At 50.7% G+C, this 25,227-nt stretch overlaps 1 protein-coding gene and 1 long non-coding RNA gene across 6 annotated transcripts; one reads left to right on the top strand and one right to left on the bottom strand.

The window, feature by feature from the left end:
• LOC113240871 (uncharacterized) lies at nucleotides 1-9,886 on the bottom strand. 2 transcript variants are annotated; one of them, XR_007190669.2, is made up of 6 exons: nucleotides 9,797-9,886; nucleotides 7,508-7,537; nucleotides 3,104-3,340; nucleotides 2,858-2,979; nucleotides 2,564-2,681; nucleotides 1-1,341 (listed from the first exon to the last, which is right to left on the bottom strand). It is a non-coding gene; the product is annotated as an uncharacterized LOC113240871 (long non-coding RNA). The 2 variants fall into 2 exon arrangements; XR_008956168.1 differs by lacking the exon at nucleotides 7,508-7,537 and having other exon boundaries at nucleotides 9,797-9,869.
• PARP16 (poly(ADP-ribose) polymerase family member 16) lies at nucleotides 1,948-23,860 on the top strand. Of its 4 annotated transcripts, none has more exons than XM_057303860.1 (6): nucleotides 1,948-2,418; nucleotides 14,176-14,313; nucleotides 16,467-16,673; nucleotides 19,322-19,493; nucleotides 20,893-21,034; nucleotides 22,392-23,857. In XM_057303860.1, the coding sequence occupies exons 1-6, from the start codon at nucleotides 2,239-2,241 to the stop codon at nucleotides 22,525-22,527; spliced, it is 975 nt and encodes a 324-aa protein (XP_057159843.1). In that variant the 5' UTR covers nucleotides 1,948-2,238; the 3' UTR covers nucleotides 22,528-23,857. The 4 variants fall into 4 exon arrangements, with proteins under 4 accessions (XP_057159843.1, XP_057159842.1, XP_044247885.1 ...); XM_057303859.1 differs by having other exon boundaries at nucleotides 22,389-23,857; XM_044391950.3 differs by lacking the exon at nucleotides 1,948-2,418 and adding an exon at nucleotides 10,122-10,211 and having other exon boundaries at nucleotides 22,392-23,860.
• Nucleotides 23,861-25,227: the final 1,367 nt, after the last annotated feature.

Genomic DNA, 25,227 nt, shown 5'->3' with positions numbered 1-25,227 from the left:
TTCTTTTTAAAAAGTTTTTATTTTAATTCCAGTTAATATACAGTGTTCTATTCATTTCAGATGAATAAAGCTATTTTTAAAAAATATAAAAAGTAAATAAACAGAGGCTTCTGGCTGGCTCAGTGGGAAGTGCATGTGACTCTTGATCTCAGCTTTGTGAGTTCAAACCCCACGTTGGGGTAGAGGTTACTAAAAAATAAACAAACTTAAAAAAAAAGGAAATAAACACAATGATAACTCAGCTTGCGTTGTAGAGTGCCCAGACCCTGAGCATTGCATCCTCCTAGTGGTTCCCACATCCCCTTGGGATATGGGTGTTTCACTATGATTCTCATTTCAGGTGTGAGAAAACATATTCAGCAAAGCAAATTTCATGTTTTCATCCAACAAACAGTCCTTGAGGCCAAGGAGCTGGCCTTGTCTAAGGCCACAGTGAAGAAGAGGTGGAATGAAGGAGGGCTCCCAGGTCTCCTGTCCCACTGTCGCGGGCTCCGCCTTTCTGGGCCTGAACTTCAGCAGCCATGTTAGTTCCTGTGTCCCACGAGGTCCTGGGGGCACTAGGGGTCTTGTCTGAGGACATAAGGCTCTAAGACACTTGTTCCTGCGTCTGGAACAGTCTGGGCCTCATAGCAACCGGAGGTTTGATGTGAGCAGCCCGCACTGGTTGCCTGGCGTGGGAAGCCCTGTGGTGTCTGGGGGTCCAGTATTGCTCTTCCTCCCAGTCATCCATACAATCCAAAGTCACGGACCACCTCTTCTCTGAAGCCAGAGCCCAGCTCAACCTGGATGGGAAAGGAGGGGAAGACGATGCTGGGGTGTCAGAGTGGGGGCCAGGGTATTGAGCTGCTTCTTGGTCTAGGAATTAGCAATTACTTGTGCTTCGATTTCCAGGTGACCATGAGGCCAAACTAGGGTTTTCTCTGATGGGGTTGTGAATTGGGAGAGGGGATGGGAATCTAGTCCCTTGCCTACTGCAGAGTTAGGTCAACCTCCCCTCTGGCCTCCCCCATTATTTGCTCTCCAGGCTCTCTTTCTGAGAGGACCTCAAAGAAGGATCTTGCTGACACCCTGTCTGAGAGGCCAGAGACTGAAACGATGCAGTGAATTCTGAAGGCTGAGAAGCAGAGGACAGGTCTTTTGGTTTTCAGATCCAGATGTGAATTGGAGGTTCACCCCATCTGGCTGTGGGACCTGGGGCAAGCATGCAGCAGGTTGAGATGCAGTTCCCCTGGGCGTTCAATGGCTCCTTCTGCACAGTCCATTTTGGAGGGAAACATTCAGAAGCGAGGCCGGAGGTCATAACAATTCCCCAGGCGAGACGAACAGGCTCAGCCCGCGGAGCTGGGACAAAGGCAAATCCAAGGGTGGGTCAAAGGGCGCCTGGGTCAGTTCCCACCACTGGCTTCTGCGACGATGGCACCGAGCGGCATGGGCGACTCCACCGGGGCCGCACACCTCGCGTCCGGGTCCCCTCGGGTCGGGCAGGGCGGACACACCCCGTACCGGGGAGGGGGAGGGGGCGGGGGCGGGCGCGGGAAGGGGAGGGCCCTCGGCCGGGCTGGGAGGAGCGCAGAGCAGCGTGGCGAGCGCGGCCGCGAGGGGAGGTAGGCCGGGGCGCGCAGCCGGGCCGGGAGCCAATCCGCCGGCAGGGCACCGAGAGCGGACCTGCACCGCGAGCGGAACGCAGGCGGCGCCAGGGGCTGCCGGGCGAGCGCCGGGGCTTCGGCGGTGCGGGGCGGGAAGCGGAACAGGAAGGCACCCGCGGCGCAGCAGCTTCGCCGGGCGCGGAGTGGGGGCGCTTCCCCCTGGGGGTGGCCCCCTCACCACCCCACCCCCGGCTCCTGCGGAGGACACGTGTCAGCACGTTCCCGCCCTTGTCGTCTCATCCCATGTCATAGCCCCTCCCCGAGGCCTGGGACACCCCCCCCCCCCCCCCGCCCTCCGGGCCCCATTATCCCCAGGCCCAACCTCCCACGCTGACCCGAGGTCCCGGCCGGGTCCCTCGCCTCCACCGGCCGGTCTCCCCGGGCAGCGAGCGCCCCGGCCCGGCCCCCAGCCGAAGACACTCGTCAGCAAGTTCTTACCCCTGTCATCTCGTCCCTCTGCCTAGCTCCACCCCGGGCCTGGGAACCCGGGTCCCCTTGGCCGATTGTCCCTGGGCCCAGCTCCGCGCTGACCGCAGGCTCGGCCCTAGCCCCTGACCGGCGCGTCTCCCCCGGCAACGCGCCGCCACCCGGGATGCCGCCGGCAGGCTGGGCGGCCGTCAGGGAGGCGGCGAGCCGCGACGTCTTGGCCGCCGACCTCCGGTGCAGCCTCTTCGCCTCGGCGCTGCAGAGCTACAAGCGCGACTCGGTGCTGCGGCCCTTCCCCGCGTCCTATGCCCGCCACGACTGCAAGGACTTTGAGGCCCTGATGAGTGTGCTTCCCTCCACCCCTTCCCGCGCTGCCCTGTGCGTCCCAGGCCACGTGGCCTGTGGACCCGTATTAGTAAACATGCCAGCCCCCAGACTTCCCTTTCCCAGCCTGGCCTTAGGGAAGGTTTCCCTGAACTCAGGACACTCACCGACACCCTCGTTATCCACACTCCCAAGGCTCTTGGTGGCTGCTTCCTCATGTTAATGACAGTGACTCCCAGGAGTGAAGTGAGAATTCAACAGTTGCATAGGCCTCCACAAAAGTTCCTAGCATGGCCAGCAGTAGTGGGGGGGGGGGGTGATCAGAATCATATGCTTCTGCTAAATAAGAAGTCATTCATCCTTTTGCCAGTAATCAGACACCAAAAATCACCAAAGCCACCCAGACCTTGATCTTCAAATGAGGTAATATGTGGGCAGTACTTTTATAAATTGTAACTTACAGACCACGTGTCAGCTGTTATTTCTCCCATGATTCACAAGGCACTTAATTTCTTACAGAGTTCACCTTAGGGTCAGCATTCCAGATATCAGTTGTCTTCGTAATTCAAATATTTGGAATTACCTAGAAAAATATAATTTACCAAAAATTGTTTCTATAAGAAATAGAAAATCAAAATAGCCTATAATCATTAAAGGCATTGAATTAATAGTCAAAGATTGTCCCTCAAAGAAAAGTCCAGACCTACCTGGTTTCCTTGGCAAATTCTACCAAACACTGAGGGAATAAGTGTTTCCAGTTTTACTTTGTGTAAAATTCTTCCAGGGGCGCCTGGGTAGCGCAGTCGTTAGGTGTCTGCCTTAGGCTCAGGGCGTGATCCCGGGGTTTCGGGATCGAGTCCTACATCGGGCTCCTCCGTTATGAGCCTGCTTCTTCCTCTCCCACTCCCCCTGCTTGTGTTCCCTCTCTCGCAGGCTGTCTATCTCTGTCAAATAAATAAATAAATAATCTTAAAAAAAAATAAATAAAATTCTTCCAGAGTATTGAAAAAGAGGCTAATATAAGCTTGATCTAAATCTAATAAGGATAACACAAGAAAAGAAATTTATTGGCCAGTGTCACTCATGAGTATAAATGTAGAAATCCTCCATAACATACTAGGATCCCGAATCTAGCAATGTATAAAAAGAATAATTCCTCATTAACAGGGTGGATTTATCCCAGGAATCAGTTAAACATTAAAAAAAAATCAATGTTATGAGCCATGTTAACAGATTAAAGCAGATGTTTAGAATCAACAGATGTTTCGAATTTTCTCTCATGAGGTGGTCAGGGTTGGATTCACTCTTTACTATCACCCTCAAGAGGTCTAGGGACAAAGGCCCAGCCTCCTGGCCCTTATTCGGTCCATTGCAGCCCAGGCCAGGGATGTGCTGAGGGCACCTCAGGCCTTGAGCACAGTGCATAGGCATTTCAGGGTAAGGGAGCAGGGGTTGGAGAAAGATAACCAACTGACTTCCCTCATGGTTTGTTCTGAAAATTCAGACATTCAGTTTTGGGAGTTTGTGATATCAGAGCCTTGGGGATATTTAATTTTGTCTGGAGATATTTATGGAGTGTCTGCTGTGGGCCAGGTGCTAAGGATACAAAATTAAAGACCCAAGGAGAGATTAACAGTGTGCTCAGCTGTATTATGGGGTAAGCCTGTATATACAACATGGAAGCCCAGAGCCAGAATCCCAGTCCTTGGCACTTGACTGGGGTCAGAAAGCACTGAGTAGGGGCTATGGTTGATGCCATGCTGAGTCCTTAGGGACATGGAGGATTTTTGAGGCGCAGAGAGCAGGAAAGGGGTATTCCAGGAGGAGTAGCAGGATAGGCAGAAAGCCAGGAGCTCATCGAGAAGGACAAGTCTGTACTTTAGTATCACGGGGAGCAGGAAGAGATGAAGTTGACCAGAGCACACAGAGCACACGTGTTTTGACATGATGTGTTGATTTTACCCTTGGGCAGAGGAGGGCATTGGTGAGATCCAGGATGCATTTTTTGGTAAAGATTTTATTTATTTCAGAGAGAGAGAGCACATGCACAAGCTGGGGAGGCAGGGGGTGGGTGGGAGGGAGAGGGAGCAGCAGACTCCCTGCTGAGCAGGGAGCCCGATGCAGGGCTCTCTATTCCAGGACCCCGAGATCATGACCTGAGTCGAAGGCAGATGCTTAACTGACTGAGCCACCCACGCACCCCCCGGATGCATTTCTGAAAGATCCCTGGGGTGGCAGGGTGAGAGAGGGATCTTTTCAGGAGGGGTAGACAGAGGAGGAGATATTAGGATCAGAGGGACCAAACTCACCAGAGATGGTGCCCCACAATGCCCCTTATTAATTTTTACCAAGAAACATCCAAATGGACTAGAATGCTCAAAGTGTTCTTTTCCCGCTGGAAGGTCTTGGCAAAGAGAATCAGGTTTGTTTGACGAATATGGGATAAAAGCGAAGGGAGCTTTGGAATTGTTTTGATGTGTTTGTGCTTTTAAAAAATTTACTTTTAATTATGCAAACAATGGTTGGATATATTTTTGTTATATAAAATACAAATGACACCGATAAAGTAGAAGTGCCCCCGGCAGAGCTCACCCTCTTCTGCACCCCCCATGGGTATCAGTGGTCTCAGTTGAAGGCACTTCCTTCCTTCCTCTCATGTATAAAACCTCTTAGGAGAGCATTGGCGATTCAGGGAACCCCAAATAGCCACTCGTTTATAGGGACAGACCGTCCAGGCATGGGGCTCATTGTGCTGGTTCTCGCCAGGGCACCCTTTCTCCCAGGGCCACAGGAGAAACATGGACAGGTTCTTCCCATCCTGTTCTGACGCCATGTTCCTTATTGGGCACCATTGTGAGGGAGGCTAGCCCAGGCTGAACAGCTTCTTGGCTGTGTGTAGCATGGTTTTAATGAGCAGTTTCCCAGGAGAAGGCCACTCACCAGGCAGGGCCTGGCACGATGACTTCTCGGGGCATGCACACATTCTTAAATAAATATACTTTAGGTTTCATTTTGCCACATGTTACATGAATTATAGAAAAGATGCAGAGAACTTCGTATGTGGACCTGTCTCCGACTCAGACTCAAAGTTTAGCTTTTTATTATTATTAAGTAAACTCTACCCCCAACATGGGGCTTGAACTCATGACCCTGAGATCAAAAGTCCCATGTTGTACTGACTAAGCCAGCCAGGTGCCCCTCAAAGGTTAGCTTTTTTTTTTTTTTTTTTAAAAAAAAAAAAAAAGGTTAGCTTTTAGAGAAAAGGGAATCAGGTCTGGACTTGGCCTTCTGGGTTATTTTGTGGTTATCTGAGGAAGGAAGGTATGGAGCTGTTGAATAAGTCTCTCATTGTTAGCTAAAAGCACTTGGAAAGAATATGAAACAGTGTATCATTTTCAGCCACTTTTAATTCATTTTCTCTCCACTGTCATTACACGCCCCTGTGGCATATGGGTTGCTGTTTCCAAAACTTGGAGCTCTGGCTGAATTACTTTACTGACCGTGGCTTTCCTGAGAACATCCCCTACTGAACCAAGCTCTTGGCTGTAGGCATGGCTCTGGCCTTATTTTCTCACAGCCCCCAAAGCCTCAGATCATCTCTCCCGTGCCTTGTTTGGAGGACATTTCCATTCTGAGTCAGCCCTTCAGTTTTGCACTGAGAGTTCTTTGTATTCCCAGGGCCTGGCCGGAGAGGTGCTTATCACATGTTTGAGGAATTAAATTAGGTATGTGCTGATTGCCTCTGACTGAGGGTGTCTAAACTTGTTCCTTGGGAAAACGGTTGGCTAAGCTCTTATCAGGTCAGAGAATCTCTAAGATTCTCGAGATGTCCTGCAGCCCTGACCATTGACCCCTGAACTATGGGGTTGAGCTACGCTGGGCACAGTTCATATTCTCCAAGTCGCTTTACACAGAATCTTGTCACTGGTGTCACAGCTGTTCAGTTTTTTTGGTTTGTTTTCCCCTGGAAAACATGATGCCCTGGTTCACCAGTAGCCTGAAGACCCTTTCTGGGGGTCGGAGGTCAGGGGGGAGTGGCTCCTTTGTATGAATTCCAGCCTCTTGCCACCCAAAGTGTGGTTGAGGACCAGCAGCATCAGCGTCACTTGGGAGCTCTTGAGAAATGCAGAATGTTGGGCCCCACCGCAGACTACCCACTCAATACCTGCATTTTAATAAGATTCTTGGGCATTTGTGTGCATTGCAAAGTCTGAGAAGCACTCTATCTAGCCTACCCCATTCCCATCTACTATTTTGGGGGCTGAAATGCACTGATCAACTCTTCTGTGGCTTGTGCTCTCTAGCCAAGCTGACTCCCCAATGTCTGGGTTAAAACATAAAGAAGGTTCTCTCTGTCCTGACCCCAGGGAATGCCTGTCCTCTCCACGCCACCTCCCTCTTTGTCCAGACAAACTCCTTAATCCTATAAGACGTAACTGGAACCTCACCTTATTCTCAGCCTCTACCCCCAGCAGTTAGGAGTCCTTCCTCTGGGATCCTTCACAATTTAAAAAATTTTGCTCTTACAAATACGGCTACGATAAACTACCTTCTACAGTGGTCATTGTTTATATCTCTATTTTCTTGAGATAAACTCCAAAGGGTGAAATTGCTGGCTCAAAGGGTAACCAGCCTTTCTAAGCAAGGCTTTTAATGCTTATTTTCAGATTAGAAATTGACTATTGATGTTTACTGGGGGAGATCATTGCATTAGAATCCCCTGGAAAGCTTTGAAAAATACTGATGTCGAGGCCCTACCCCTAGAGATTCTGATTTCATCTCTGAGGTGGAGCCTAGGCATTGGGATATTGTGTTTATTTGCAGAGAATATGTAGGGGTTTTTTTTTTTTGCTGTTGTTTGTTTATTTGTTTTTTGAGCAGCAAAGCAAGGTTTATTGAGCGATAGCAAAGTGGTAGTACAGAGCTCCCAAGGAGGGAGGGGACCTGAAGGGGTTGCCCGAGTTTATGTAGTTTTAAGATTTTCCTATTAATTGGTCATTTTCATGAACACCCATCTGCTGGGTAATGAGGAATCGATGGCGATTAGCTTCAATCCAGCCGATAAGGTACATACGTGATATCTCAAGGTAAAATTCTCAGTATCGGCTTACCTTTTTATTCCCTTCCCTCAGGGGTGGTCTCTGAAAAATAGAGGGGAAAAGTATACAGATATAAAAAGATTTGGATCAGATGTAGCTATGTGGCTAGATGGTGGGTATGTGGCTAGAAAAATGTCTCAGCCTGTGGGATGATGCTGTGGAGAACCCAGGAATGGGATCATCCTTCCAGTACAGACCACCCCCTTTCTTCCCATCCATCCCAGGAATGCAGGCTTTTCCTTACCGAGTGGGTGAGCTGGAGAGAGGGGGCGTTTGATTAATAATAATACAGTACCTGGTATATATAATACTAATAGCTTATCTAATACTAATAGCACTTCCTACCTGCCTGGCACTGTTCTGAACTGTTTCTGCATGGAACTTATTTAGTCTTCTTTTATTTATTTTTTTTTAATTTTCATTATGTTATGTTAGTCCCCATACATCCTTAGTTTTTGATGTAGTGTTCCATGATTCATTGTTTGCTTGTAACACCCAGTGCTCCGTGCAATACCTGCCCTCCTTAACACCCATCACCGGGCTAACTCATCCCCCCACCCTCCTCGCCTCTAAAACCCTCAGTTTATTTCCCGGAGTCCATAGTCTCTCATGGTTTGTCTCCCCCTCTGATTTCCCCACCTTCATTTTTCCCTTCCTTCTCCTAATGTCCTCCATACTATTCCTTATGTTCCACAAATAAGGTAAACCATATGATAATTGTCTTTCTTTGATTGACTTATTTCACTTAGCATAATCCCCTCCAGTTCCATCCAAGTCGATGCATTTAGTCTTCTTAACTCAGTGATGCGGGTTCTCTTACATCTCCGTCACCAGCAGCTCATCAGTCTTCGTGCTGGCCGAAGACCACCCTCCAGCTTCCAGATAACGGCGGCCGCATGTAGCCAGAGAGCCACTCCTTTAAAGGGACCCTACAATGACTGCTTTTGTGAAGAGTTCTCTTGTAAAGTAGACTCTGACCCCCCAGTCTGTTCTAATGAATCTGGATGTTCCGACCTTAGGTTTGTGCAAAGCAAGGTATACCCGCATGTAACTGCGGTGGCCACCTTTTCCCGCTTCATCCCATCCCATCCACTCTGCTCTTCCAGGTATCACTTTATCGGTCTGGTCCCTGAGGCAGGTGACCTTGGCTGTACCTTTTGGTTCATTGTCCTTTAGCACCTCCCCCCACATCTCGTAATTACGACCTCTGGCATCTTCCTAGGCACGGATTTTTTTTTTCCAGGTGTTCTTTCCTGCTGCCTGCCCTTTTAGAACATTAATTCCTATCTAGACCTGAGTATCCACACCTTTTCCTGGTGATAAGAATCACCTGTGGGAACGTCTGTAAACACAGATTCCGGGCCTCCTCATCAGGAGATTGTGATCTGGGTGTTTGCAGACCGTCCACTGGGCCGTCCTGTCACTCCCTGACTCAAAGCAAGGACATGAGTTGCTTGGTCATTGGTTTTCTCTTTCCTCTGTTCGTCCCCTCCTGGTTCCTTGCCCTTGTCCTCTCAGTCACCCAAACCACCTCTTTCCCGAGAGACCAGCGCTACCCACTGGTCAGGCCCTGCCTAGGCTCCCTGACCCCTTCTCCAACTGAATACTTCTTTATTTCTCAGAGCAGAGGCTGCGAAAGTAGGGCCTGTGGGATAACGGGCTTTATTTGTTCCCCTTGCCTTCTAGAAATTGGGATATTAAAAAAGGGGGGGGGGCAGCAGCGTGCTGATTTCTTTTGAAAAGAAAAACATCTGAGGCTCCATAGCCCGGCTAGCACCTGGCACCCTTGAGCAGAAACCAGCTGGAGCTGGGGGTTGGTGGCTGGGCCCTTTGTTTGGCCAGGGGTGTCCAGTTCAACACAGTGCTCACCACTCTCTCCTGGACGCCTCCTGTGCTCATTTTCGTGACCTCTCTGGCTCCGAGGGCATTTGAGCTTGGGACCACCTTTGCCTGTCCCACTGGGAGCGCCGTGTGCTCTTCCTGTCAGAATCCTCCCCACCACTGCATCCTACCCACTCCGTAAACCCTTCCCTCTGCCCTCTCCCCGACCCCCCAGCCATGCCTTCCTTCCTCCTGAACTCTTGTTCTCCTCAGTCAAGTTTTTGGTAAATGCCTTCCACTGTCTTGAACTGCGGTCTGTAACTCTTGTCTGCATGGAGGGTTTTCTGTCCCCTGCCCCTGCTCCGTACTACAGGTGACATACATCTTTCTCTGTACCTTTGACAGGGCTTAGGCTCAGCCAGTAGCTGTCTCGATTGTATTATTTGGTGGGGAAGGGGAGGGGAGTCTCCAGAAACATACCTGATAAGCTTCCCAAGCAGCCTCTTAAAGTTCTGTCAGAACTGATCCTTTGGGCTAAAATATTTCGTCCATTATAAATTTCTCCATGGAAGGGTGCCTGGCCGGCTCAGTCAGTGGAGCATGCAACTCTTGATCTTGGGGTCGTGGGTTCGAGCCTCACGTTGGGTGTAGAGATTACCTAAAATCTCTAAAATAAACAAATAAATACATTTCTCCATTGACTTGGTAGGAGAGGATCACAGAGAACGGACTCTGGAGTCAGGCCGCCTGGCTTCACGTCTCTGCCCTGCCACCAATAGCTGTGCGACCCTGGGCAAGGTGCTGACTTCTCCAAACCTGTTCCCTCCCCCTTTTGCCCTGGCTGTGTGGAGGATAACATGAGATGACGCATGCAGAGCGTTTAGCCCAGCGCCTGGTATGTGATAAGGCCTCAATAAATAGTAGCTGTTACTGTCTTGTTCTGAACTTTGTGCCAGGTTCTGGGCCAGTTGCTGGGTCTCCAGGATACATGAGACATGGCTGGCCCTCAGGAAGTAAGTGCTTGTCCCAACCAGACCTGAGGTGACCCCAGAGAGTCAAGTACCAACATGGCATTCTGCAGAGAGCTGGGGGAGCACAGAGATCATGGGTGGTCAGGGACAGGGGAGGTGACTTTAGGCTGGCCTTGAAGACCCCGTGAAATGTCATGCTGGGCGCTACAGAAGCGTCATAAAGGAAAGACACAGGGCAGTTGAGGAAGCAGCAGGTGGGAAGTTTCTGGTAAGAGGCGCTGTTAGGCAGAGAGGCTGGGCCAGACCAAGGGCCTTGTTAAAGGAAGCATTTTTAGCTTTAGCGAACTAAATATAAGCCACCAAGTTAAATTTGAATTTCAGATAAGCAACAGATAATCTTGAAAGTGTGAGTATGCCCCAAATATTGTATGGGTTATACTTATATTAAAAGAATGGATTTTGTTGTTTATCTGAAATTCGAATTTAACCGGGCAGACTATAGTTTATCCGGCAGCCCTGCTGGAATGCCTGGTTCCCAAAAGGCCCTGCTCAAATGCAGGAGGGTTTTACTCAAGAGGAAGAATCCTGTTAACTTGTTGGAGCAGATTTATTTTTTCAGAGTAGCTTGAAAGTGAAACGGGACATAAGGGAGGTGAGTTGAGGAGTTAAAGAGTGGGGACAACGTGGGCAGCCTGGCGGGACGCATAGGGGCCCTGTCTGGGCAGGCAGCAGGGGGAGGGCCTGAGTTCTGGAAGAGGGCTGGCACCAAGAGGGAACTCCGGGGGCACCTAGGTCCAGCCTGAAGCCAGGAGGGATCTCTCCCACTTACCCAGACTGAACCCCTAAAAGGAGCCTGGCTTAGCTGACTGGCCTTTTGCGGGCTCCCTGTGCCCAGGTCTGGACTATTGACAAGGGCTGTGGCTCACCGGTGGGATTGGAGAATAGGAGTGATGGGGACAGTCATCCTGGGAGAGAAGACTCAGCTCTGGTTCTGAGATAACAAGCGTGGACCAGGAGTAGAAAAGAAGGACAGAGGCCACAGGCACCTGGGGGGTGTTCTCTGGACTGTGCGGGCAGCAGGCAGTGGGGATGGCCACCGGAGGGTACCCTCGATGGCTCTCTAGAGTCTACAGAACAAAGCCAAGAGTCCCCAAGGTGGGTCGAGACCATTCACAGACTGATGTTACCTTCTCACTCCTGTTCCTCCTGGCGGCCCCTCCGCCCACAGTCTAAGCTCCAGCCACATGGACCCTCCTGCACTTACTGATGACAACAGTCGTGGCAGTCCCACTAACACTAGCGTCCTTAATATCCTCCTATTGCTCTAAGCACCATGTTTGTTTAACCTGATTAGCCTCCTCAGGGATGTCATGAAGTGGCTACTAATAGTATCCAAATTATGTATTTGAGGAAACTGAGACACAGGATTCAAGGTCGGACAACTCCCGGGAGAGGTCAAACAACTCACCCAGGTCACACAGCTCGTAGGGACTTAGGAGCCCAGGTGTAGACCCAGGCTGCCCAGGAAAAGAGCCTGCACACTTCACCCCATTGCCGTCCACTCCCCCGACTACACGCAGCACCTTCCGGCTTCCGCACCTTTACATGCAAGCCCAGGTCGCACAGCACCTCCTCTGGGAGGCTCTCCTGCCGACTCCCTGTTCCCCGCCCCCTACCCAGCAAAAGGTGCCCTCAGTAGCGAGTATCCGTCTCTGTTATGATGATGAAGGTTTCCGTCATCAGTCTTTACCTTGCCGCCTCCCCCGCTGTGGAGCACCAGCACTCTGAGCACTTACACATCCACACATCCCTGGTGCGTATGTGTATGTGTGTTTGTAAAGATTTGTTTTAGAGAGCGCACGAGTGCGGGGAGACAGAAAGGGAGAGAATCACAAGCAGACTCCCCACTGAGCGTGGAGCTGGATCCCAGGACCCGGAAATCACGACCTGAGCCGATATCAAGAGTTGGACACTTAACTGACTGAGCCCCCCAGGCGCCCCCATCCATGGTTTTTAACTGGATCCTCACTGATGCTCCGCAAGGCGTGTAGAGAGTTCTATTAGAAGCCCAAGGCTGAGATGGAATCTTTGGAAATAGAGATAGGAATAAAGTAGTCCCGAAATGTTTCTGATTTTCAGCTACTGAGTTAGGAAATAAAGCCCCGAAGGTCAGCAACAGCCAACTTTCTAGAGAAATGGAAAAGAAAGGAAATGGAAATGGATAGACCTGTGACCTTCTTTCATCTTCTCAGCAATCCGACATGGAAGCAGTGGGGGTTCTGTGTCAGAGGAGACCGAGGGGCAGCCAGGTCCAGTGCTTTGCTAAGGAGCAGGGATTCAAACCCACATCTGTCTGCTCTTTCCTCTCCATCCAGGAAAGCGAATTAGAAAAACACAAGATAGTCCTTGGCCTCCAGGAGTCTTGGCTCTACTGGGATGGGAGTATTGGGACTGAGAGCTTTAGGGGTTTAGAGGACAGAGGGGTGCCTGGGTTAGTAGAGGTGGGGGAAGAGGCATCCCAGGGGACTGAATGAACAAAGCTTGGAGGTGGTACAGCCCAAGCCTCGTTCACACGGCACCCATCCACAGTGTTTTAAATGCCATGCTGGAGATATTTGGCTTCTAGTCAGTTGTAATTTCTTTTCTTTCTTTCTTTCTTTCTTTCTTTCTTTCTTTCTTTCTTTCTTTCTTTCTTTCTTTCTTTCTTTCTTCTTTAAGATTTTATTTATTTATTTGACAGAGAGAGACAGTGAGAGACAGAACACAAGGAGGGGGAGTGTGAGAGGAAGAAGCAGGCTTCCCACCGAGCAGCGAGCCCGATGGGGGGCTTGATCCCAGGACCCTGGAATCATGACCTGAGCCAAAGGCAGACACTTAACAGTTGAGCCACCCAGGCACCCTTGAGTTGTAGTTTGTGAGCAAAACCTATGGATACCTTGCAGCTATCTGTAAATCGGGGTCCTCCGTCCCTTACCAGAAATCCTGGCACCAAATGTGTTTCAAAATTCAGGTTCTGCCCGATTTTACAAAGGTAATCTCGTGCTGCCCCCGCACAGCTTCACTGGTTCATCTCACGCGGGGCACCAGCCTAAACCCGAAGGCTCTGGGACACACCTGTTCCCGCAGGAGTCCCTGCGGGGGCCCACACAGAGGTCCAGGAGCTCGTCTTTGCTCCCTGAGAGTGGCGGCTGGGAAGTAAGGAGATGAGTGGGTCAGTCAACGAAGCCCCATGTGCCCCAGAAGCTGGGCTCTCGTAAGAACACCACAGACATAGCTGCTGGGGTCCCCAGCAAAAGTCCCCACACTCACACTGAGGGAAGCCCAAAGCTGTGGATTCCCCACTCATAGTTTCTTCCAGTCCAGGTACAGTTTACCGTTCTGGGTCATTTTTACCATAAGCAGTGTTGCCTGCTTCCATATGTAGTTGCTACACGACTTTCATCTGGTCCCCAGGAGACAGGTTGACAGGGGGTTACTCATGCTGAAGGGAGGAGGCTTTGTTCACCCTTTACCCACACTTGCATATACCATGTATTTGGTAACACCTCCAGCGAGGCGAGCGGTATCCCATAATCAGACATTAGTATTCCTGCAGCCAAATGTATCACATCAGTAGTAACAGGAAGAGGGATAAGTAAAGATTAAACCAGCCTCACATCAGCTCAGGTCAGGTTTTGTACCAAATGGGTTACAAACCATGTTTCAGTGTTCAGGGCTTTTGGCGTTTGGTATTTGGAAGGGGGGGATCCCCGAGCTGTACCTTTCTTTCGCTCTTAAAAAATTCCTTGGAACACGAAAGAGGTGCAATTTGCCTGCTTCACCACTAGAGGGCCCCCGGTTATCATTTTGTTCAGGATCCTTGCTAATGGAGGTTTTTCCTCACTTCAGCTTGCAGATGCCAGCAAGTTACCCAACCTGAAAGAACTTCTCCAGTCCTCTGGAGACAAAGACATACGGGCCAGGGACCTGGTGAGCTGGATTTTATCCTCAAAGGTCCTGACAATCCACAGTGCAGGGAAGTCAGAGGTGAGACTTTGGTCTATAGGACAGCAGATCCCTAGGGCTGAAGGGCTCTGGGACCTCCTCGTGCACCAGAATGGCCTGGGAAGCTTGCTGAAAATGCAGATTCCTGGGCCTTGCCCTGAGAGATGCTGATTCTGTGTCTGGAGTGGGCTCAGGAACTTGCACGCTGGCAGTGCAGAGCTGTGTTCTCCCTGGTAACCGTGAGCCTGGGCAGGCCACCAGGTGCATCTCAGTATCTCGGTCTCGTCATCTATAAAATGGGAATAGCATAGTACACTTCCGTCAGGGACCTGGCTGTGAGAAAGGAATGAATCTTGCCTTAGGGTACATGCTAGGGGCTCAGGAAATGTTGGGTATCACAAGCCCCCCAGGTAAATCCAACAAGGGTGGACCCTTGACCACACCCTAAGAAACACTGGCCTCATCCAGTTGTCAGGAAACAGAGAGGCAGAACCTGGTTAATGGCACCCTTCAGGCTCTGGGGTCAAATCCCACTTCCATCCAATATTGAGTCTCCTTTTCCCCATTTGTACATTGAAAATATTAATAGTACCTCAGAGGGGAGCTACGATAGACTGTATGGCTCCCCCAGTACAGTTTCTGGCACAGACCAGACACTCTGTGACCTGTTCCCCTTGCCGGGCCAGGATCTCCCTCGGAGCACGGGGTGGCAGATCCCTGATCTGGTGCTCTTTCTCCGAGCAGGAGCAGGGGTTTGTCTGTATTGTCCTTTACAGTTTCAGTTTAAGAGCATTTAATTTTATAAGCTCCTGCTAAAGACAGAAGTCCTCCTCAAGTGCCATAGAACTGGGTGTCTCGGACTCCAGCGTCTGGGACGTGCACCTGTGTTGGCAAAGGGTCAGAACACAGAGCCCTGGAGCGGGCGTCAGCAGATCCATATTCACATCCGGGCTGGGTGCTAACTCCGAGATGGCCGCTGGCCTCACGTCTGTCATCTGCTAAACGGAGATTGGTTCATTCCTCACGGGGTGGCCAGCATCTGCTGGATGCCGGGAACTGTAGGTAAAGTGGTTAAGGCAGTGGCTCCCTGACTTTTAATTATGGGTCAGTTGAATTTTGTTAAAATGGGAAGGGTTGGCACCATATGGAGTGAGGATTGTCAGCTTTTTATTGTGCCCGAGTAAGGACATTGGGCTGCCGTGGATCACTGTATAAAAGGATATTTTAATACAAAAAAAGAAGGATGGCCTCCAAAAAAGGACAAAGAAAGGATCATGGCAACCTGACAGCAATATAAACATATCTGTTGCGTTGTCCTTATTTTCCTCATTTAATCACCACCCAGAGAAGACTTTGCCACAGACTGGCTTTGGTCTATGATGTACTGTTGAGAAATCACCCAAATGATGTGGTCTCTGCCCTGAGAGGAAGAGCTTACTCCTCCGTATCAATTAGGTTCTGTTGCATAACAAACCATCCCCCAAAACCTAGTGGCTTAAAACAACACTGATTGTTTCTCATGATTCGGCGGGTTAGTTGGGTTGTTCAGGACGGGACAGGATGACCTGGGATAGCCTCACATGTCTGGCCTGCTGCTGGGATGGCTGCTGTGCTGGGGGCCTCCTCTGCGAGGCCCTCGTCCTCCTGAAGGCCAAGAGGCCTTGTTCCCACGGCCGTGAAGGGTTCGCAGCAGCAGCAGGCCCTTTTCAAGTTTCTGCTTGCTATGTATTTGCCAGCGTCAAAGCAAGTCACATGGCCAAGCCCAGATTCAAGGGGGCAGAGAAGTAGATGCCACCTCTTGATGGAGTTCTGGAATTCCGCCTGCAAATTCATTTACAGAGGGGCAAATGGACAGGGTGGGGAGGAAAAGTTTTTGGCCATTTTTGCCATTGATCACACCTTTCTGCTGCCTGAGATTATCGTAAAGATGAAATGCAGGAAATGGGTGTGGTGGTGTTACGAAAACTAGAGGTGGTCTTTAGTCAGGAGTTCATGCTTTGCAGCCTGGTGTAGGGACAGACAGTATTAGAGGGAAGCAGCCTTGAGCTCTAAGCTCTGAGCTTATTTATAAATTGTTGTCTGTATTCTCGTGAGCAGAGCCCATAGGAGGTAAGCCCAAAGCTTTAGGAGGCCATCTTGGCAACCCATCTTACCAGCTTCCCAAATAAAATTGCGACTTCCCACATGTTTTCAAGTTCGAAAAGATCCAAAAGCTGACTGGTGCCCCTCACACGCCTGTCCCCGTGCCGGACTTCCTGTTTGAAATTGAATACTCCAACTCAGCGAACGCCAAATTTTATGAGACCAAAGGAGAACGGGACCTAATCTACGCCTTCCACGGGAGCCGCCTCGAAAACTTCCATTCCATCATCCACAATGGGCTGCATTGCCACCTGAACAAGGTGGGGCCTAAGCCTGCTACGTGGGGGTCAGAACCCTGGGGAATTTGCTGGTGGGGGCTGGGGGGAGAGGTTCACTAAGGCCTTATCACTCCCAAGCGTGGTCTGCAGACCAGTAGTAGCAGCCGCACCTGGGAGCCTGGGAAAATGCACAATCTTGAGCCCACCCTAGACCTTCTGAATTCGAACCGGCCTTTTAACGAGGTCTCCGGCTGATTCCTAGGCTGATTACAGTTCGAGAAGTATTGATTTAAAGATGGTTCCCAACCTTGGCTGCCCATCTGGAATCACTTGGGGAGCTTTTAAAAATCCCAATGCTTGGCTGCATCCCAGACAATTAAATCAGGATCTCTGGGTGTGGGGCCCAGATACCAGTGGGCTTTCAAAGCCAGGTGATTCCAGTGTGTAGCCAGTCCTCGTGACTCGGCACGGTCCCTGGCCTGGCAGCATCCACATCACCTGAGAGCTTGTCGGACGTGTGGAATCTCAGGCACACCCCAGACCCCCTGAGCAGGGGCCACGTCAACAAGCTCACCAGGGGACCCGTAGGCGTGTTGATGTTTGAGAAGCACTTGCCTAGGAGAAGAGCATCATAGGAGCCAGAAAAGACCACCTTAGAAGCTCTGTGTCCTGGGCAAATTTCCTTAACCTCTCTGAGCCTCAGTGTCCCCATCTGTAAAATAGGATGTGATTACCCACCTGCTGGTGTGCTGGGAGGATTCAAACAGTTCATATTTGCAAAGTGGGCTCTTCCCGTACTAGACTCCAAGAAAGCAATGGCTGCTTTCATAGGCGGTTGGGAGGGAATCTGGGGTAATTGGCGGGCTGCAGCCTTCCCCCAGTCATGCCAGCATCTGCCTCATCCGAGGGGCTGGTTCCATGAGCCATGGGCTCGGTGGTGGCTGATGCAGCCCCGGGGCTAGAGAGACTTTTCCAGCACTGCTGTAGCTGATTAGTGCAGTTGGGTTTTGCATGGGATGATGGGCTTGTTTACACTGGCTCTCAGCTTCTTATTACGGCCAGGCTACTGGAATCCAGGGGGCCTGTGCTTCGCGGCAGAGCCGGCCTGGAGACGCTGCCTGCAGATTACAGGCTTGTACAGCAAACATTCACTTCACCGTCTGGGGACTTGCTGCGTAGAGCCATCCCGTGAGAGTCCTTTGCTAAAGTGGGTGCTCTGTTGGCCACTTCTGTCGGTTTTCAGTGAGGGGCTGCTTGAGGGAGCTTACTTACCAGCCGAAGCTGCGAGATTGTTTTCATGGTGCAGATACCCCACCTTTCCCACTCTTGTGCGCCTCTGCTCACAGCAGTCTTGCTTGAGGTTCTCAAGTGGAGGGGTCTAGTCTGTGTATATATGGCAGCCAGAGCTAAGAATGGGCGTGGAGTCAGATCAGATGACATCCAGTGTCCTTGGAGAAGGTGTGTGTCAGCTCCGAGACATGGGGACACTGCCTTACATGGCAAGGGGCTTCTCAAAGGTAAAGCAAAGTCTTGTTTCATTCCCCCTAAGCCTCGCCAAACCAGCTTAGAATTGTGGCAGCCTGGTGCCGCTGGATAGGACATCTCTCAGTTCCCAAGCTTAGGACGTTCAGTGAGCGTTTCGAGTTCACTCAACAGAAACAGACGCTGCAGCCCAAAGGTAGCAATTGAATTTCAACTTGAATTTCAAATTCCGTCCACTGGCAGCAGCTACCTGAAATGAGAAGGATTCTGGGATGAGTGCCACGACTGGTATTTTTATGTTGGGCGTCATGGTTGATTATTGACCCTTTGCCGTGGTCTACCATGGATGGAAGATGTGTTTGCTCTGCCTGCTGTAGCCTCAGCCTGCAGGTATATCACCTGGGCTCATTCTCTCTCACCTGACATGCTTCCTCGTGGAGGACATCAAGGTCCCCACCACCAGGGACCTGCCTCCTCGATTTTGGACATTTTCGTGGTTAACATCGACATGAAGAGTAACACTGACCCTGCCCCCAATACAGGCCCACCTTATTTGGTTACAGTTTCTGGTCTGAGATTCATGTCTTTTCCACTGACGACTTAGGTCCCTTCCACCCTCAAATGTGAGCCCCCTTCCGGTGTGTGAGTGACTTGGCTTCTGCAGGGCTGTCAGGGTAGCCGTGCTGAATGCCGTCACGTAACAGGAATTACTAGTATGGTGTGACATACACGCCCACTCCTCTCACGTGCCCGGTGTCCTGCCCCGTGCTTTTTGGACGTTATCTCATTGAATCCTCGTCTTTGACGTTGTGAAGGAGATACTCCCATCGCCACTTTGTACATGCAGACACTGAGGCCCAGAGAGTTTCTCTAACTTTCCAGCTTGTCGGAGGTATAGTCGGGATTCAAACTCAGATCTGTTGGGACTCTTATCCCTAAGTTCCTCTCACTCAGCCTTGACCACTAATCCGCCAGGCTAGGCAGGCACGTCCGCAATCGGTTAAACCATCGTCAGATAGGAATGTGTTTAATTATACTCTGTGGTGATGTGTTAGAATGAGTTGACATTATATGCCTTTTCCTGGGAGAAAAAGAGGCTTGAGAATTTTGTGTTTACCCTTTTGTTGAAGAAAGACCTACGTCGTCTTGCCATGCCGACTTTACGTTCACTCAGCCCTGTTTCTTTTCTGTTAACCTCTGCATTCCAGACGTCCTTGTTTGGGGAAGGGACCTACCTCACCAGTGACTTGAGCCTGGCCCTCATTTATAGCCCCCACGGCCTGGGATGGCAGCGCAGCCTCCTTGGCCCCCTCCTCAGCTGCGTGGCTGTGTGTGAAGTCATCAATCATCCAGACGTCAAGTGCCAAATGAAGAAGAAGGGTGAGTGAGCGCTTGGCCTGGACCGGGGCTGCAGGCCTCGTAAATGCACGGGCTCTTGCCGTTGGCCCTTCTGTTGAGTGGAGCACCCACTGGCTGCTAAGGGATGGGCTGGGTCCAAAGCAACGTGGGACAGGAGCTTGCCCTCGAGGAGTGAGCAGTCTCCTTAGGGACACACAATGGAAGAGATACACTTACTACAAGGTGGTGGGCGGAGAGTGCTGGGGGAGGCGCTGATAAGGTCTGCAGGGGCAGCTCAGAGGAAGGTGCAATCACTCACAGTACGTCCAAGCGCTCAGGGAAAGCTCTGGGGAGGAGGTGGGCTTCAATAGAGAAGAGTGAGCATGTGAGGCCAGGCGGAAACTGGGTTTCAGTTACTCTTGGGCACCTGGTGTCTGCAGAGAGCCTGGAACGTACTTGACATTCAGTAGGTATTTGCTAAACTGAAGCTAGAGCCGTGGATCGAGACCCTGTCCCTTCAGGCTACTCTGGTGTGTTCCCGGGTCCCCAGAGGACACGAGAGGCAACCGAAGCCGCGGGGAGTAAATCCCGGGCTCTCTGGGGAGCAGACGCCTAGCGAGCCACCTCTGTCCACTCTGATATGTTCCTTGAGTCTTTGCCTTGTGCCTCCTGCTGTTTTGCCGTCAGAGGCAGAAGAGTCACGGAGCTGTTATTCTAGTCTCCAGAACTGACCTGTTGGTTCCACTGAAAAAAGGAGAATTGAGAAAACTGTCTGTTCCTGGTCTCTAATGTAAAACAACTGGAATCCTGAGGAACGGGCCCAGGTCTGACGCCACCCTTCCAAACCGGGCAGCATGAGTATTTGCATTCGTAATTCTTAGGAAGTTTGCAAACTCTGACCTTAAACATCAGAACAAAACCTTGCAGTGTCTGCTGTCACATAGCTCTGTTTGTTTGTTTGTTTTTGTAAAGCTTCATCATGTTATTAAAACGTTCGGGGTTTTTTGTTTTGTTTTTTAAACAAGTCTTGGTACAAAGGGTGGAACGTAGGAGTTCTAAGAAGCTCGAAAATCTGGATGGTTCATTTAAAATGTCTGCTGAGAGACTCATTTTAGGTCAAGTCCTGTACCTAAGCCCAGATCATTTTTTTGTTATGGCCATTAATCCACTTCTTCCCTCTGCTTTTCCAACTCGGTTTCTCTCTCCTCTTGTATCCCTTATTATTTTCCTGGGATTTTGTTTTTGTTTTTGTTTTTCACCTCCTCTGGTTTGTCAGATTCGCCTGTTTCCTTAAGCTGCTTCGTACACACAGGCCATTCCTCAGCCCACCGGGACTTCTCCACCCTCACGACCAGGAGGCTTGACCTGTTTCTAGTCATACTTTGCCTCTCTTATTCCTGACCGCCCCCCAGTAGAGCTGTACTTAATTCTCCTTATTCAGATTCCAAGGAGATAGACCGCAGGAGAGCGAGAGTCAAGCACAGTGAAGGGGGAGACGTCCCCCCAAGGTACTTGGTGGTCACCAATAACCAGCTCCTGCGGGTGAAGTACCTGCTGGTGTACTCCCAGAAGCAGCCCAGCAGGTAAGGAGGCCGTCCCCGCCGGGGCCAGGCAGCACCCAGAGCGGCGTGCAGGGCGTCGCGTTCTCGTTGTCGGCTTCGCTGGCGCCCAGCCTCGGACCTGAGCCGTGGGCAGACGGTAGAACGCGCTGCTGCACGTGGCAGGGGTGAGGGGGACGGGTCTGAGGAGATGTCCCGGCCCTGAGAAGGACCGCGTGTTCTCGTGAAGAAGATAGAGACCTGGAAACACAGATGACACGAGGGACTGGACGAAGCCAACTTGGCTGCCCCAGAGCACGAGGCCCCTTTGCCCCCCGGGCTCCTGATTGCGGTGTGGAGCCCACCGCCCGAGCTGACGCTGAGGGGCAGGGCGGCGCGAGGGCCTGGCTGGGCGCGTGGGCCGCCCTGCTCGCTCCCTCCCTGCGGTGGCCCCCGACCCACCGCCCGCTCGCCTCTGCACCTGAGGTGCCTCCTCTCTTTCTCTAAAATGAGGGCGTTGAACGCAACAGACCTTCAGCCCCTCAGAGCCATGGTGGGTGCCTCCTCCCCTCTCAGCTGTGTGGTCCTGGGTGGATGTGCGGGGTTCTCCGGGGCCAAGGGTCACTTTGAGATCCTGTCGCGTTGTTGGGGTCTGGGGCAGAGCTTCTGATGGGGACGAGCAGCAGAGGAGCAGGTAAGATAGGAAAGGGGGTCACTTTTAACACGCCCCACTCCAGTGGTTTCCACGCTTCAAGATTTCATAAACCAGTGAAATCCCCCGTCCCCCGGCCGTCCCCCACAATGGGGGAAATTTGTGTAGGGTTCCTGAGTCTGAGGAACATTCTCCTTTGGTTTAAAACCAGCTGGCTTTTTCTGCTTGAAAATTCCATTCCTTTCCCACTTCTCCCTGGAGTGTCTCTTGAACGCACACTTGGACGCTTTAGATCATGTCCCAGGGGCCAAAGAGGATTTCCCTGGCTCGGACTGATATCTGTACATGTCTCAAAGGGAAAAGGCTTTTGCTAAATAACCTGCCACCTGCTGCCATCTGGGCAGACACCCTGAGCACGGTCATTCTTCTAGATACCGAAGTCTGGCCGAAGAAAAGACGGGTCGTAAAAGGTACGAGAGGAACCGTAAGAGAGAAGGTCAGGGTGAGCTCATTGCATAGCTGTCTTTGTACATTTAGAAAACGTTCTGGTGAAAGATGTGTCGGTGCCAGGGCAAACAGCCCCGGATTTTTTAAGCAAAGGAGCACGCACGAAGCTTCATTTCATGGCTCACCCAGAGGATGAAATTCATCATTTCATCTTCTTTGAGCCAGAAGTTGTTGCCTACACTTAAAAAAGAAAAATATTTTTCTCTTCTTGCCAACATCCCTTTTTTCTCTCCCCGTAAGCAGGGCTTCCAGCCAGCTGTCCTGGTTTTCCAGCCATTGGTTTACGGTCATGATATCCCTATATCTGCTGCTGCTGCTTATCGTGAGTGCCATCAACTCCTCAGCTTTCCAACACTTTTGGAATCGAGCAAAGAGATAATCCCTCTGGGCCTGGTGTGGGGGCCACCTCAACCACGTGCCTTACGATAGCCTGTTCTGTACCTCCCGTGCCCCGCGTCCAACTGGGTGGAGTCTGGGGGCCAGCTGGGGACCACAGGACAATTTTCATATGCCACAAATGTATTGGTTGTCTTTGATGCTCCCGGCCGCACTCCGGTCCGTGGGGACCACGAGTCCCCTCACTCTGAGGGTTCAGGGGAGTCCTCCCGCCTGCTCCTTCCTAAACAATCCTAGGGAGTTGGCTTTTCCACCAGGGCCAAAGGAAAAAGTCCTGCTGTCTTTAAAAACAAAGTGTCCAAGCTGTCCGTGGTATGTTTACAATTGCTCCTGGCAGACGGTGGGCCTTTCTCTAATGCCTTCTGGAAGGCGGAACATGTGTAGTGGGGACTATAAATCACTGGGCGGTTGCCTTGTTTTGACTTGAGACACCCAAGAGGAACAGTCATGTTTCTCATAAAAATTGGTGGGATGGTTTCTGAATTCCATCAGCCTTTGTATGTGAGTGCAAAACGTTTTCACGGTTTTCTCAAATCCACAAACAGCCTTCGGCTACATCTGTCGCCCCCCTCCCCCGCCCCAACCATGGATGAGAAAGGAAGGAGCCAGAGACCTGATAAAAAAGACAAACTTGACAATGAGCAACTCATGTCATCTTTTTCTAAAAATTACCCACTGCTGATTATAGCTGAAATGGAAACACATGTTTGTTTTCGGGTTTTGTTCTGTTTTTTTTTTTTTTTTTTTTTTTTTTAAATAGCTATTTGACAAATTCATCTTTGGGAGCTGAGTAAAAGGGGAGATTTCTAAACCTAGAGCACTCTTTGGCCAGTGCCTGTAGCTTCTTTCCCGGCCATGTTTTAGAGAAAGAGATTTTAGCCGCAGGCCTGCCTCCTGTTCTCGTTCTCACGACGCTGCCTTGATTGTGGCCTCCCAGCCACAGGTGCCACGCCGCAGGCCTTCTGTGGGCTGCCGGCCTTCAGGACAGTGGCCTGCCTCAGTCTGCCACAAATGTGCATGGACTGAGCCTCCCTTGGAAGGGTCCCATGTCTTTGGGACTCAACCTGGGTTTTAAAAGCGCAGAGAAAGCCTCTAGCTGCCCAGGGGAGCTGCAGTTGTCCTCACTGATTCTCTGCCCTTCCTTCCCGCCCTGTTTCAGCCATCATGGAGCCCTGTCTGATTTGGGGGGTAGATTTCTGTAAAGAAGGTGGAAAGTCAGTTTTCTGTAATCTGTGATGTTGTGAAAAAGCCACTATCATGGTTTTTACATTGACTATGGCAACATTTCAAAAATAATAAAGGTATTTTCCTAATTACCAAGTTGTCTTTGTTTTTTGTTTTTGTTTTTGTTTTTGTTTTTTTTAAAGATTTTATTTATTTATTTGACAGAGATAGAGACAGCCAGAGAGAGAGGGAACACAAGCAGGGGGAGTGGGAGAGGAAGAAGAAGGCTCATAGCAGAGGAGCCTGATGTGGGGCTCGATCCCATAACGCCAGGATCACGCCCTGAGCCAAAGGCAGACGCTTAACCGCTGTGCCACCCAGGCGCCCCCCAAGTTGTCTTTGTGACTGCTTTCAGCCTCAGTGGGAGCCTGCCGTGTAATAAAATAGAGCTTGTTGCTAGAAATTTTATCCTCTCTTCCCTTCCCTGCTCAAGGTAGCAGTTTGCTGGACAGCTTGTAACACCTGGCTGTCTAGTAGGTATTAGAATTCTAGTCATTGATTGAACAAATACAAGCACCTACTGTGTGCCAGGCCCTAGAAATAGGAGCGGGATCAAGGTCAAAATGCCCTGCTCTCCTGGAGCTGAGGTCTGGCCAGGTGGGAATATGGACGGGCATTCTTAGGAGTGAGGTTGGATTATATGATATTAGAAAGGGGTTTTGGGAAATACTTGGCAAGAAGGCTCAACTTCGTCTGGGGTCGGGAAATATGGAGATGACACGTGTGGCATGGCAGAGCACCTACGGATACGGATTTCTTTAATCCTGACAACAGATGAGAAATCGATGTCCCGGAGAGTTTCATAGCTTGCCCAAGGCTACATGGTCATAGGAAGCGGCACAGAGCTGGGAGCTGCTCTGGGTAGGTTTCAGTGTGACTCACAATTATCATCATTGACACCCCCACCCCCGGCTCCCAGCAAAGGTGGTGTTCAACTGAAACCCGACAGAGCCATTGGTGTTAGGCTAAGAGGTGGAGGAAGAGTGTTTCAGGCAGTGGGAACAGCACATGTAAAGACCCAGAGTTCTCGCTGGAGAAGTTAAAAGGAGGGTCACACAGGAAGAGGCCGTGGTGAGCAGTGGGGCTGGAGAGGTACACAGGGGCCAGATCACGCAAGACCATCAGAGCTGAGGCCAGGGAGAGCCGTTAGGTTTTAAGCAAGGAAATGATAGGATCAGGTTGGTTTCCGGGAAGATCACTCTGGCTGGTGGTTGCAGAATAGATCTAGCATGGTTTTGAGGATTCACAGAACTGACACAGAAGGGCTCAGCACGGAGCAAATAGCTGGTGTGTTGCAGCTGGTATTACTCATTTTTTAATGGCCCAGCAGAGGAAATGAGCATTCAAAGGAGACCTAGCAGCAATGTCCAGGGAAATGGGAGGAAACCAAGACAGCAAAGTGTCATGGAAGCCAAAAGGGAAGCCTTGTTGAGCAGTGTCAGATGCTGCGGAGCAGTGA

The sequence above is a fragment of the Ursus arctos genome, unplaced genomic scaffold (assembly GCF_023065955.2).
Source record: "Ursus arctos isolate Adak ecotype North America unplaced genomic scaffold, UrsArc2.0 scaffold_28, whole genome shotgun sequence".
In the NCBI taxonomy this organism is placed as follows: domain Eukaryota; kingdom Metazoa; phylum Chordata; class Mammalia; order Carnivora; family Ursidae; genus Ursus; species Ursus arctos.
This window is presented reverse-complemented; position numbering and strand designations above follow the sequence as displayed.

Coding starts and splice junctions, on each gene's coding strand:
- PARP16 (XM_057303859.1), top strand. CDS start 2,239: ATGCCGCCGGCAGGCTGGGCGGCCGTCAGGGAGGCGGCGAGCCGCGAC. Junction 19,494..20,892: donor GTGCCAAATGAAGAAGAAGG/GTGAGTGAGCGC, acceptor CTCCTTATTCAG/ATTCCAAGGAGATAGACCGC. Junction 21,035..22,388: donor TCCCAGAAGCAGCCCAGCAG/GTAAGGAGGCCG, acceptor TCTCCCCGTAAG/CAGGGCTTCCAGCCAGCTGT.